Below are 13,885 nucleotides of genomic sequence, written 5' to 3' on the forward strand. Positions count from 1 at the left end.
TAAACTACTAATAAAACAAAATTTAGGTTAAACCAAAACATAAAGTCAATAAAGAAAAAGACAAAACAACAAGAAAACGAATGACTAGCTTAGGAATATTTTTAAAAAGAGGACCTCCTTATAAAAAGACAATCATGAAATCAGAATTTGCAAAAGCCGGGCTGGGCTTATATCCGAATTTGCTGGGCTACCCTAAGGACCCAAACAGAAGTATAGAAATCAGAGGGGTATTATTAAAAAAAAAAGAAATCAGAGGGGTATTTAAGTCTTTTCAGAAGCTTGATCATATTCTACGGCACAAAGCTCCATGGATGATGATGATCGAAGATGAAGCTTGTGCTATTAACCAAGCCAATTCTTCTTCTTACACTCACCCTAAGTGGCACTACATTGTTCACACTGGTTTTCCGGCCTAACCCATCATTTAGAAGACCAGAATCCATGGCTCGAAGCTTCATTCTGTGGCTTCACGGCCTTGGCGACTCTGGACCCGCGAACGAACCCATCAAGAACTTATTCACTTCACCCGAGTTCAGGAACACCGTCTGGTCCTTCCCTTCTGCTCCTGCGAACCCAGTCACCTGCAATTGTACGTTTATACTTCTAATCTTTTGGGCAATTACTAATTATGTGTGTTTTCGTTTCTATATATACTTTGTGCATACTTGTGATTGTCTTCCATCAATGTATTTGTTTTGATGACTTAAATTGTAATTATTCACATGGGTTTTCTTTCTTTCTGTTTGTGTGTTTTTTTATTGTTATTAGCAAGTGCTTTTGTGTTCTTTGAAATGGTTTGGAGTAGGCTAACTTTAGTTGTGTTATGATCCCGATTATACTTCAACAATTATATGGTATTCAAGTCTTTTAACATTTGCAGTAGAAGAGAACTAACCTTATTTTGAGGTGACAAAGGTTGACTAGGAAAATATAGTATGAGATTATCACAATGACTTCTTTCAGTTTTCCCCTTAGTACTACAACTAGGCCTATGAATCAATTTCAAAAGTTTTCTATAACATATACATTAAAAATGGTAGATTTCTTTCAGCGTAGGCACCGGAAGTTATGGAATTTTCCTTCCCATGGCCCTTCAGAAATATCTTATTTGATATAATGATGACCTTTAGTGTTCTCTTTTTCTTGTAGATGGTGCTATAATGCCTTCATGGTTTGACATTCAGGAGATTCCGGTTACGGCTGTAAGTATTACATGTTTTATAATTCTTAAACTTATTTTTTAAGATTTCAGATCATGAGTTGGATGAATTCTAGTAAAAGTATTGCAGTAAGTTGATTACAATTAAGTTCTGAAAAGAACTTTACTGTTGGCTTGTAAAATGAGATGCCGCCGAGTTGTTTGGTGCGCGCTGCTTTTATGAAGTGTTTGAGATATTCCTTTTGGGAACCTATCTAGCAATAAGTTAGGCCTTTATGCCTCCTTATGATTGTAGCGTTCATTGAGACGGATAGTATTGGAAAATTTGAACAGGGATCCTGAAAATGTATTAAAAAATTTGTTCTAGAAAATCTCATCATTCATTTCATTTTTAATAACAAAACTGATAGTGGTGCCAAGTAAGCTCATTTATACCATCATTTCTGGTGAATAATATATTTCAGGATTCACCAAAAGATGAAAGTAGCTTGGTTAAAGCTGTAAAGAATGTACATAAGATGATTGACAAAGAGATAGCTGCTGGCACTAATCCTAATAATATATTTGTGTGTGGATTTAGTCAAGGAGGTTTGTCTTTCTCCTTCCCTCTCTCTTATACTTACTTGTATACATCACTGCGTTATTGGTCTGCATTTACTGCTAGTAACTTTCTATATCGAACAATCTCCTCCAGGTGCTTTGACGCTGACAAGTGTTCTTCTTTACCCTAAAACTCTTGGGGGAGGTGCAGTATTCAGCGGATGGGTTCCCTTTAATTCATCATTAATTGAACAAATTTCGCCAGACGCCAAGAGGGTACTCCTTAGGATAGTTCTGATATGTCTAGTCTTGGTCTGCAAATTTTCTTTTTTCCCTTGTCATTTTCCGAAGAAAGTAGTAAGCAAATGCACATGTAGTAAGGCCCATCTTCACTTTGCCTCTGCTGTCATCCATTCCATGCAATCATTCGATGTGAAACATGCAAATTAATTGCTGTTTTGTAATTAATGTATCTAACTTGATGAGGAAACTGATTATATTATAATACATTGTGAGCTCTAAGCTTGAAATTCAGTTCCATCCGTGTGTTTTTTGTGTTTCAACAAATTCTCATATCTGAAACGTATATGCAGACACCTATTTTGTGGTCACATGGAATGGATGACAGAACAGTACTGTTTGAAGCAGGACAAGCTGGCCCCCCTTTCCTTGAAAAAGCTGGTATAAGTTGCGAGTTTAAGGTATGATAACTGCTGGTCAATAGATTTATTGACTTTTTTTCTTATTCTGTACTAATATTTGACCCGTGACAAACTTTGCTCTATCATTGGCAGGCTTATCCTGGTCTTACTCATTCAATAAGCAGTGAAGAGCTTAAGTATCTGGAGTTATGGATCAAAACTCGTCTGCAAAGTTCTTCTTAGAGATTTAATGGTGATATCACCTAATCAATAAGTCATTATTGCTGAGAATCATTTTTAATGGGAAAAAACAAAGTTTGAGACATCTTTTCTGAGGCTTGTATTCTGTTGCTTTGCTTATATGAATAAGTTTTGTTTTTAAAGAACAACATTTATGTTTTTATCTTAATGCAATTAAAGACAACGTTCAATTCATCTACCTGGATAATTGCATGGAAGCCAACATTGTTGGGAATCGCCTTTGGACTTGGGTTCTCACTTCATCAATAAATAGTTTCCTTTTCTACCAATTTTTTATTTTTTGAATTAGCTCCTTCTCCAGCGTCTGAATAAGAAAATAATGGTTTTTAATCTCATTTTCATGCAGTGGGATGAAACTCCTTTAATTTGTTAAATTTTTTTCCTTAAAATTTTATCGTTTTAACGATGTTTTTTGAAAATCATATCATTTTCTCCGATTGATGTCGTTTTTGCATAATTATGTCCTTTTGTAGTGAAGATGTCATTTTCACCAGAGGTTGTCGTTTTCTCTAGAGGTTGTAGTTTTTTTAAAGTATATTTTTCTACCAATGATGTCGTTTTTAACGATTGATGCTGTTTTCTTTTTAAGTTGTTGGTTTTGGCGAATAATGTCGTTCTCCTTAAAGATTTCGTGTCTGAAATTTTCTATCTCGGTTTTTTTAGGTGCATGATGCAAAATGATTCTTAATGGTATAGTAAGTAAATATTTATGTTTTTAATTGTGTAGTAAAATAGCTTAATCACATTTTTTAAATTACATATTACCAAATATGTTTTTTAACAAATTATTATTTTATTCTAAATATTTTAATATTATGGTATATGTATATTAGTTAGTTTAATTAGTTTTTATTTTAAAATTATTTTGATTTTTTTAATTTTTTTATGAGTTTTTGAATGAAGTATCATACCACAAAATATATAATAATATATCTACAAAACTTATAAAATTATTATCATAATATAAAATTATATACTACTATCATGTATAATAAAATAAAAATTAAATATTGCCCCAAAAAAAAAGATAGAAATTAAATATCATTAAAAAATAATACCCGTGCTAGAAAACATATACACTGATTGAAAATATACATATAATACTATTTTAAAATAATAAGCTTCTGTATAAATAAAAAAAATGACAGGAACGAAAAATTTAAGTAATCAAGTAAAAAATAAAAATTATTTCTCTACAATTAAAAAAAAAAATTAGACATGCCGGGGTATTGAAGTCTTTTCCGAAACTTGACCGGAGTCTACGGCTCAAAGCTCCATAGATGAAGATGATCGAAGATGAAGCTTGTGCTACTAGCCAAGTCAATTCTTCTTCTTACACTCACCCTATGTGGCACTTTGCTGTTCACGCTGGTTTTCCGGCCGTACGTATCATTTAGAAGACCAGATTCCATGGCTCGAAGCTTCATTTTGTGGCTTCACGGCCGTGGCGACTCCGGACCCGCGAACGAACCCATTAAGAACTTATTCACTTCACCCGAGTTCAGAAACACAGACTGGTCCTTCCCTTCTGCTCCTGTGAACCCAGTCACCTGCAATTGTACGTTTTTACTTCTAATCTTTTGGGCAATTAATAATTATGTGTGTTGTAATTTCCATATACACTTTTTTCATTCTTGTGATTGTCTTCTATCAATGTATTTATTTTGATGACTTAAAATTTAATTACTCACATGGGTTTTCTATCTTTTTGTTTATGTGTTTTTATTGTTATTGGCAAGTGCTTTTGAGTTCTTTGAAATGGTTTGGAGAAGACTAACTTTTGTTGTGTTATGTTCCCGATTATACTTCAACTATTATCTATCTGGTGTTCCATATAGATACGAATATAGTATCCAAGTCATTTAATATTTGCAGTACAAGAGAACTAAAGCTGTTTTGAGGTGACAAAGGTTAACTTAGGAAAATTCAGTATGAGTTTATCACTTTGACTTCTTTTCTGTTTTCACCCTAGTACTACAACTAGACCTATGAATCAATATCAAAAGTTTTATATAGTATAAACATTTAAAATAGAAGGTTTCTTTCGGCATAGGCACTAGTAGTTTGGGAATTTTCTTTCCCCTGGCATTTCAGAACAATCTTATTTGATATAATGCTAATTTTTAGGGTTATCTTTTTCTTGTAGGTGGTGCTATGATGCCTTCATGGTTTGACATTCACGAGATTCCGATTAAGGCTGTAAGTATTACTTCGTTTATACTTCTTAAGTTTGTTTTTTCAGATTTCATACCATTAATTGGATGTATCTAAAGTATAAGTGTTGCAGTAAGATGATTACAATTAAGTTCTGAAAATAAGTTTATTGTTGGCTTGTAAAATGAGATGACGCCGAGTTGTTTGGTGCATGTAGCTTTTATGTAGTGTTTGAGATAGTCCTCTTGGAACCTATCTAGCAATAAGCTATACCTTTTGCCTACTTATGATTGTAGGGTTCATTGAGACTTTTTTTTTTTTTTCTTTTTTTTTAGCAATGAAAAACTTCATTGAAATTTTTTTTAATGTCATACAACCTAAAAAGACTAAATATCCTGAAGAAAGTTAGAGATAACGTTTAACTAAAGAAATTGTCTACCCATCCTAAGAGTGTGCGCTGCCAATACATGAGCAACCACATTGGTTGAACGATGAACATGAATTAGGGACACTTTTGGAAACCTAGATAACTTACTTGCTATATCCTCTAACAAGGTAATAGGCCACCTCTTACGTACGTATAGGCTAGGAGGTATAGGAATGGTAAGGGTGTGGGAGTAGCAAGGGGATAAGTAGTTGTGATGGTGAGTAAGTTGTTATTGGAGTTGTTTTAGATTGTGGGAGGGTACACGGTTCCAGCTGGGGTATTGGGATAAAAGTAAGGTGAGGAGTTCATTAGTGATGGGGGGGGTAGTATTTGGTAGGGTGTAACCCCTTGTGGGAGAGAACTAAGCTCTCGAATTCCTAGCTATTAATACAGAAGTTGCTATTAATACAGAAGTTTCAGGGCAGATTGGTGATTCCCTCTTTGTCTCCTTTCATTCCATTATTGCTGCAAGAGTATCATGGTAGCAATGTGGGTGGACATTCAGGGGTTTTCAAGACTTTCCAGCGATTGGCAGCTGATCTATATTGGCGTGGCATGCGCAAGGATGTGCAACGGTTTGTGGCAGAATACGCCGTGTGTCAAAACAAGTACCTCGGACAGTCTCCAGCAGGGTTATTGCAGCCTCTACCAATCCCTGAGCAAGTTTGAGAGGATATTTCAATGGATTTCATTGAAGGACTGCCAATGTCAAATGGATTTGACTCCATTTTAGTGGTAGTAGATAGATTGAGCAAATATGGTCATTTTATACCCCTTCAACATCCCTTCTCAGCAGTAACAGTAGCAACTGTCTTTGTGAGAGAAGTTATTAAACTTCATGGCATTCCAAGGTCTATTGTGTCGGATAGGGATCTTTCTTAGCCTCTTTTGGGAGGAAGTATTCAGGTTGGAAGGGACAGCTTTGAAGTAGAGCACGACATATCATCCTCAGTCGGATGGCCAAACAGAGGTAGTCAATCGGTGTTTGGAGACATATCTACGTTGTTTTGTGAGTTCGAAACCCAGCCAATGGGCAAAATGGATGCCTTGGGTAGAGTATTGGTATAATACTTGTTTCCATTCTTCGGTTGGCATGACTCATTTTCGTGCTCTTTATCATCGAGACTCTCCTCCATTGCTTCGTTTTGAACCAGCCAGCACTAAGGTGTCAGCGGTGGAGCAGAATCTGCAGGCTCGGGATGATGTACTTAGTTTGTTGAAACAGAATTTGCATCGTGCTCAACTAAAGATGAAAGTTCAAGCTGACCGCAAGCGTTGTGATGTTCAGTACAGGGTGGGGGACTTGGTTTACTTGAAGTTGTGTTGCGAAAGTTTAGAGCTACGCAAGTATATGTAGTCGTGTCAAGTAATAAATTCCGTAAGAACGGATATCGTCCACAGAGACTATCTCCCAAGTACCACTAATTGATTTTCGAATTCTATTTGGTTAATTAAAATTTAAGTGAACAATTAAAAATAAAAGAAATCCTATAAACTATGAACCAAAATTAAAGAACTGGAAACAACACAAAGAATCAGTATTTAAGAATCAATAATAAAAACAACCTAGGAATTAATTTCATCAACTGTTCATCCTATTAATTTTAATAATCAAATCTAAATGTCTTCTTTCTATTCTAATAGCAGGTTAATTTATTCGATTCCTATTCTTTTTCAAGACATAAGATCTCAATCTATATGCAAGTTTTCTACATTTCTGTGATAAACTTAAACATATAAAAGGCATTAAACATGGAAACCTAATTACTACACAAGTCATATAGGTACTTTCGTCCAATATGCACCCTATGTCTATAAAATGATAGCATATTAAATTTTCATCTTTCGAATTTTGAATCAAAAACATTAAATCAAGCAAATAGTGATCAATTATTTACCAGCATTAAACGCACATCAAATAGATTAGATAGAAAAGAAAGATCAATAGAAAGTCATAATAAAATTAAATAGAAATCCCAGTGACTACATTAATTCCTAGATAAAAGAAATTAGTTCATAAATGCCATGATAAAAATAAACTGCAAATAATTGTTCATAAAATTAACCTTAAGAATTCAGATGAAAAAGAAAACTAATTACAGCAGCCTCTTTTTATCTAGGGTTTATAAAAACTTCCAATCCTCCCAAAATCGCAGAATAATGTCCCTTAAATAACCCTCAAGTATTCCCAAGTGAAAAGACCAATACACCCTTCAAAAAGTCGTATGAAATCTGAAAATCGCGTCACCAACGCTGTAGCGCTATATTCTTAGCCTTGTAGCGCTATTGTCAGTGGCAAAACGTTTCAAAATCTGGGGCACTAGCGCCGTAGCGCTCTTATTGTAGCGTTGTAGCGCTAAAGTCAGAACCAAAACCTTGAAAGATTTCTTCCTAGCGCTGTAGCGCTATTATTGTGGCGTTGTAGCGCTAAAGTCAGATTCATTCTTGCTTCAAAATCCTTCACAGCGCTACGGCGCTCCCTTGGTGGCGCTATAGCGCTACTAACAGCACCCAAATTTGCACATACCCATCCCGATTTTGTTCCACTTTCACTCCTTTTCACTATTTTTACCACTTTAGCATTAAAAACCTGAAACATGAACAAACGAACATAATTCTGAAATAAAATAATCCTAAACTAACGAAAAACACCCTAAAAACTAGACCGTCAACGAGCCTAAAACTCGTTTATCAAGTTGCAACCCTATAGGCAGCGCACAATGGCTAGACAAATGAATGAGAAGTTGTCCCCTCGATTTTTTGGTTCGTTCCCTGTGGTAGCTCGAATAGGTACTACTGCCTATCGCCTTCAGCTGCCTCCTGGTGCTACCATCTATCCAGTGTTCCATGTCTCACTGCTCCGAGCGGCCTTAGGACCAAACCAACAAGCCACCATGTTTGCTCTTGGTTTGATAGCAGACTTGGATCTTGGAGCCCGAATCTGTGTTAGAGGTCCAACCAGACACTCATAAGGAGCCACCCCAAGCTCTTATTAAATGGGTGAATTTACCAGAATTTGAGGCAACTTGGGAAGACTTTGGGGTGATTCAAGAGCAATTTCCGCATTTTCACCGGACAAGGTGAAACTGCTAGCGGGCAGTAGTGATAGGCCACCTCTTACGTACATATATGCTAGGAGGTATAGGAATGGTAAGGGGGAGCAACAGCGGATAAGTAGTTGTGATGGTAAGTTGTTATGGGAGCTATTTTAGATTGTGGGAGGGACACGGTACCAGCTGGGGTATTGGGATAAAAGTAAGGTGATTAGTTCATTAGTGATGGGGGGAGTAGTATTTGGTAGGGTGTAACCCCTTGTGGGAGAGAACTAGGCCCTTGAATTCCTAGCTATCAATACAGAAGTTCACCATTTCTATTCATCTTGTATGTCTTGCTTACTTTGGTACAAGTTATTCTTATCTCAAGGACAAAGGTTCATTGTAAAAGGTATGTCGCTTAGTATAAGTGGATACCTAAACAATCGGTCCCTACAACATGCCCTGAAAGTCCATTGTTATTGGAAAATTTGAAAAGGGAATATGAAAATGTTTTCAAAAAGTTGTTCTAGAAAATCTCATCAATCATTTCATTTTTAAAAACAAAACTGAAAATGGTGCCAAGTAAGCTCATTTATAACATCATTTCTGGTTTATTTTGATTTCTTCTCCATCTTTTCTAATGATTAAGTTAATAATATATTTCAGGATTCACCAAAAGATGAAAGCAGCTTGGTTAAAGCTGTACAGAATGTACATAAGATGATTGACAAAGAGATAGATGCTGGCACTAATCCTAATAATATATTTGTGTGTGGATTTAGTCAAGGAGGTTTGTCTTTCTCCTCCCATCTCTCTTATACTCACTCGTATACATTACTGCATTATTGGTCTGCATTTACTGCTAGTAACTTTATATATTGAATAATCTCCTCCAGGCGCTTTGACACTGGCAAGTGTTCTTCTTTACCCTAAAACTCTGGCGGGAGGTGCAGTATTCAGCGGATGGGTCCCCTTTAATTCATCATTGATTGATCAAATCTCACCAGACGCCAAGAGGGTACTCCTTAGGATAATTCTGACCTGTCTAGTCTTGGTCTGCAAATTTTCTTTTTTCCCTTGTCATTTTCCGGAGAAAGTAGTAAGAAAATGCACATGTAGTATGGCCCATTTTCACTTTGCCTCTGCTGTGATCCATTCCATGAAGTCATCCGATGGGAAACATGCAAATTAATTGCTGTTTTTTAATTAATGTATCTAACTTGATGAGGAAACTGATTATATTAGAATACATTGCGAGTTCTAAATTTGAACTTCATTTCCATTCGTGTGTATTTTGTGTTTCAACAAATTCTCATATCTGAAACGCATACGCAGACACCTATTTTGTGGTTACATGGAATGGATGACGGAAGGGTATTGTTTGAAGCAGGACAAGCTGGCCCCCCTCTCCTTGAAATAGCTGGTATAAGCTGCGAGTTTAAGGTAAGATAAGTGCTGGTCAATAGATTAATTGACCTTTTTCTACTAACATTTGAGTTGTGACAAACTTTGCTTTATTATTTGCAGGCTTATCCTGGTCTTACTCATTCCATAAGCATTGAAGAGCTTAAGTATCTGGAGTCATGGATCAAAACTCGTCTGCAAAGTTCTTCTTAGATATTTAATGGCAATATCACCTAATCAATAAGTCATTATTGCAGAGCATCATTTTTAATAAGAAAAAACAAAGTTTCCGACATTTTTTTTGAGGCTGGTATTCTGTTGCTTGCTTATACGAACAAGTTTTAATTTTAAAGAACCATATTTATATGTTTTTATCTTAATGCAATAAAAGACAACTTTCACCCACCTCCATATCATAATAGTAACTGTATGGAAGCCAATGTTTTTGGGAATCTCCTTATCACTTGATCTCTCCCTTCATATCATTAAATAGTTTCCTTTTCTACCAAAAATTCTCCCGTGTTTGAATAAGAAAATGATGGTCTTTAACCACATTTTCATGCAGTGGGATGACATTCATACATTTCGCTTAAGACCAAGTCATTAATTTATTGTCCATTATAAAATATTGTATATATAATATATTTCAAGGATACAAAATGATGCGACTGAGTATATCTATTTATATATATAGAGAGAGATAGCGAATGGTGTATGTATTTGTATAAGCTCGAAGCCAAATTGATCTCTTGAATAAGTTATCAAAGAGGTCGCTTTCTAAGGTATCTCTAAGTACATTATTAAATAAATTTCGCATCATTCATCTGAATAATTGTTATACATTATCTTTATTAACCAACTACTATTATTTTAGAAAATAATTACCAAACCATTTGGAACTTACAACTCTTTCTGTATTTGTCATGGAAAGCTAACTAGCTAGACCTTAAAAAGCTTAACTAACAAAATCCATCTTAAAATACCAGCGTTGCCCTTTTGAAGATATGGAATGATCTTCACAGTCAATAAACGAATATTCATAATCATTATCAAAAAATGAGATTCCCATTTGGTGAGGACACTAAGTATTGAAAAGTCAAATGAAATTACGCGTAATTAAGCTATTAATTTATACGTCAGAATTCAAAGCAACTGATAAGTTGGGTTTTGGACTTCTTCAACCAAAATAGCTTTTCCGCTGGATATTATTATATGTTAGTTGATTGATAAGGAACTTGTATTAACTCAAGTTCAAAATAAACTATTGATAATAAAATAAAATAAAATAAATATAAGAAATCTCTCTTGGGATTAAGTTATGGCTTGATGCAAATAAAACAAACATAAAAAATAAATAAATAATTTTGTCTGGCCCATACCGCCCCCAAGGGCAAGGCTTAACTTAACCCTTCTTTAATAATAATTATATTAAAACTCCGACCAGGCAGCGACCAATCCCAACAACCCTAATTGAAAAATTGACGCATACACTCTGGGAGTAGTAGTCTAAAGATTCATAAGGTATCAACGGTCTCTGATCAACTTACTAATAGTCCAAACTAATCTTATTCACTCCAAATTGAGACTACATTATTTGCAGAAACACCCGCGTCGCACGTGATTATTCCTCCATAAGACCCCGACATATGTCACCAACTCCAATGCCCTCTCTCTGAGAATATAACCTCAGTTACCCTTAAGGTCTAAACTTCTCAGTCACAGTTAGATCAAAAGTTCAAAACCCTCTCTCTCTCTTTCTCTCTTCGAAGCTCTCGTATTAAACTTAGCGATGAAGAAGTTGTACCGGAAGGGGACGGTTCATCCGTCACCGCCAATCATATCCGACCACCTGGCCTTCCTCCCGGCAGCTATCCTCACCCTCACGGTGGCTTTGACCCCGGAGGACAGAGAGGTCTTGGCCTACCTCATCTCCTGCACCAACGGTGCCCTCAACTTCTCGTCCGGCCCAAGCCAAAGAAGACCCGCCCACCACAAGAACACTGTCGTCCCAGCTTCCAGCTCCGGGAAAGACCACCCGCCACAGTTTAACTGCGACTGTTTCAGGTGCTACACGAGTTACTGGGTGCGGTGGGGATTGTCTCCGAATCGCCAACTCATTCACGAAATCATTGACGCGTTTGAGGACCAGTTGTTGGCAAAGACCAAAGGAGGGAAGACTAGTAAGAAAGAGAGGAGGAACAAGAGAGGTAATAGTACTACGACTGCTCGTGGCAGTGGTCATGGTTCGGTTACTGAGTTGAAGGGGTCCGAGTTGAGTTCAAGGTCATCAAAGGAAGACTTGTGTGCCTCGGAATCGGTCCAAGTGTTGTGCAGTCGTCGTGATGATCACGGTCACAGTCACGTTGAAGGTGAGGATAATGATCAGGAAGAGTCAATGGCATCAGAGAAAGGCTCTGTGAGAAGGTTTGTCAGTTTCATCGGGGAGAGGATTTGGGGTGTTTGGGGCTAGAGTTATTAAATATAATTTTCTAAAATTGAAAAGAACAAGAAAAAAAACAGTATGAAAACTCAATGAAGAGAGGTATGGGCTTATAATTTAGTAACTTTTTTTTTGTTTTTTTTTCCTTAATTTCTTTCTTGATCATCAACAAGGAGTTTTTTTTCTTCTTTTTTTTGGCCCGATTGTAAATTACCCTCATGTAAAAATTGGGTTTTTTTTTCTTTTTTAAATTTTGAATGGTTACAAAGCTAATGTTTAGTTCTCTTTTTGAATATGTTGCATGCAAATATTGATTACAATTGATGCTGATTCTGATTGAATTAGGGCAAGTGGGAACTGGGTTTTGTGTTAGTGTTGCACACTATTTGCAGAGTTGTTAAAATTGATTCTTTATGGTTTGAGAAACGAGTAATTAGGAAATATTATTGATCAAAGGTGTATGTCCTCCAAGGTAAGGCAATTTTTCCAATTCCATCACATGTGACCCACGTTAAGTTCATTTAAGTTGGAGTAGTTACGATTCTTAGTTAAATCAACTTAGCTTTAGTTGAAAATGGTGCTGATTATGAAAAAGAGAATATATAAATGAAGAGAGAAGCTTTTGAATTATTTGGTCGGTAATTAATTGGTGAAGAAGCGTAGATTTAATATACCAATGTCCAAAGACATAGTTGAGTGGTCCAGACCGAAGCCAACTTATTATGAGTGAGGGCTCATATGGGCATGGTGGAGTGAGAGGTGGTATGCATGGGCAAAATGTATATCGCCGGAAATTGGACCTTTTTGAGCTTTCAATGGAGCCGGGAATCCCCGAAAATGCATGGTCACATCACATTTACGAAATTGCCCGTTGACACGAGTAGCCCGGGGATTGGTGCAACAAGCTCACCGTACGATGTGGGTACTTTTGGTACTTGAAATTAGAGAGGGTATAATGGTCATAAAAGTAATAAGTATGTGATGGGTTTGGGTAGGTCTCGCAATTAACGAGGTCGGCAAAAGTAAAGAGGGCTTCGATTAAAGCAACGGGGCTCTGCCCAGAAAAAGTCCCACTAAATGACTCCCGTCCAAACATCTTTTCGTTGTTTTCTGTGGACTATTTTTATTCCTTCCATAATTGTTATTATATTTTTCTTATTTTATAATAATGCTGATCGTTTTTTTTTAAATAAAATAAAATTAACGTGAAGCCTTTAAATAAACCTTTTCATAATACGAAAACTTGCGCTAATTATACGTCAAATTGCGTTTTTTAACAACTTAAATAAGTTATAAAAAAGTTTTATCAATAACTTTTTACTTTTGCTTACAAAAACATTGATGCGCCCGGATAATGATAAGAAAAGGTTGAAGAAAGTTAAAGCTCACCTAATAAATAAGTATTTTTTTAATTGCTATTAAATTAAATTTGTTTGTTGAGTTTATTATAATTGTAACTTGTAATTTATTATTTTTCTTATGTTAAAAGTTAATAAAATTGCACATTAAGCATGGGAATATGTTAACTAAGGGAGTCGTTTGGTAGGAATGAGAATCTGAACATTTTCTCATGTTTGGTACTGGGTTTGAGTTTTTCTAACTTGGAAATCTGTACTTCAGAGGTTTTAACTTTTCCTGATTCTAGGTTCAAGTGAAACTCATCTGACGTGTTTTTTAGATATCTAGGAATGTGAAACAATTCAAAATTATTATTATTATTTTTAAAAAAAATCTTAAACCAATAATTTTTTAGCTAATGACATTTTATTTTTGAAGTTTATAATATAAAAACAAATATACATATATCAAACTATAAAATGATAA

General features: G+C 35.6%; 3 protein-coding genes across 3 annotated transcripts; all 3 read left to right on the forward strand.

Moving 5' to 3' along the window:
- Window positions 1–269: 269 nt before the first annotated feature.
- On the forward strand, window positions 270–2,775 carry LOC133794833 (probable carboxylesterase SOBER1-like). The gene is made up of 6 exons (XM_062232261.1): window positions 270–589; window positions 1,150–1,202; window positions 1,624–1,747; window positions 1,854–1,975; window positions 2,293–2,400; window positions 2,494–2,775. The coding sequence occupies exons 1-6, from the start codon at window positions 328–330 to the stop codon at window positions 2,581–2,583; spliced, it is 759 nt and encodes a 252-aa protein (XP_062088245.1). The 5' UTR covers window positions 270–327; the 3' UTR covers window positions 2,584–2,775.
- A 1,053-nt stretch (window positions 2,776–3,828) lies between these two features.
- Window positions 3,829–10,026, forward strand: LOC133794834 (probable carboxylesterase SOBER1-like). Its single transcript, XM_062232262.1, has 6 exons — window positions 3,829–4,159; window positions 4,748–4,800; window positions 8,884–9,007; window positions 9,114–9,235; window positions 9,553–9,660; window positions 9,745–10,026. Exons 1-6 carry the CDS (start codon window positions 3,898–3,900, stop codon window positions 9,832–9,834), a joined length of 759 nt encoding a protein of 252 aa, XP_062088246.1. The 5' UTR covers window positions 3,829–3,897; the 3' UTR covers window positions 9,835–10,026.
- A 1,266-nt stretch (window positions 10,027–11,292) lies between these two features.
- On the forward strand, window positions 11,293–12,356 carry LOC133794835 (uncharacterized). The gene has a single exon (XM_062232263.1). It carries the CDS (start codon window positions 11,411–11,413, stop codon window positions 12,089–12,091), a length of 681 nt encoding a protein of 226 aa, XP_062088247.1. The 5' UTR covers window positions 11,293–11,410; the 3' UTR covers window positions 12,092–12,356.
- Window positions 12,357–13,885: the final 1,529 nt, after the last annotated feature.

This window comes from Humulus lupulus, chromosome 8, assembly GCF_963169125.1.
Source record: "Humulus lupulus chromosome 8, drHumLupu1.1, whole genome shotgun sequence".
In the NCBI taxonomy this organism is placed as follows: Eukaryota; Viridiplantae; Streptophyta; class Magnoliopsida; order Rosales; family Cannabaceae; genus Humulus; species Humulus lupulus.

Coding starts and splice junctions, on each gene's coding strand:
- LOC133794833 (XM_062232261.1), top strand. CDS start 328: ATGAAGCTTGTGCTATTAACCAAGCCAATTCTTCTTCTTACACTCACC. Junction 1,203..1,623: donor AGGAGATTCCGGTTACGGCT/GTAAGTATTACA, acceptor AATATATTTCAG/GATTCACCAAAAGATGAAAG. Junction 1,976..2,292: donor TTTCGCCAGACGCCAAGAGG/GTACTCCTTAGG, acceptor ACGTATATGCAG/ACACCTATTTTGTGGTCACA.
- LOC133794834 (XM_062232262.1), top strand. CDS start 3,898: ATGAAGCTTGTGCTACTAGCCAAGTCAATTCTTCTTCTTACACTCACC. Junction 4,801..8,883: donor ACGAGATTCCGATTAAGGCT/GTAAGTATTACT, acceptor AATATATTTCAG/GATTCACCAAAAGATGAAAG. Junction 9,008..9,113: donor GTGTGGATTTAGTCAAGGAG/GTTTGTCTTTCT, acceptor AATCTCCTCCAG/GCGCTTTGACACTGGCAAGT.
- LOC133794835 (XM_062232263.1), top strand. CDS start 11,411: ATGAAGAAGTTGTACCGGAAGGGGACGGTTCATCCGTCACCGCCAATC.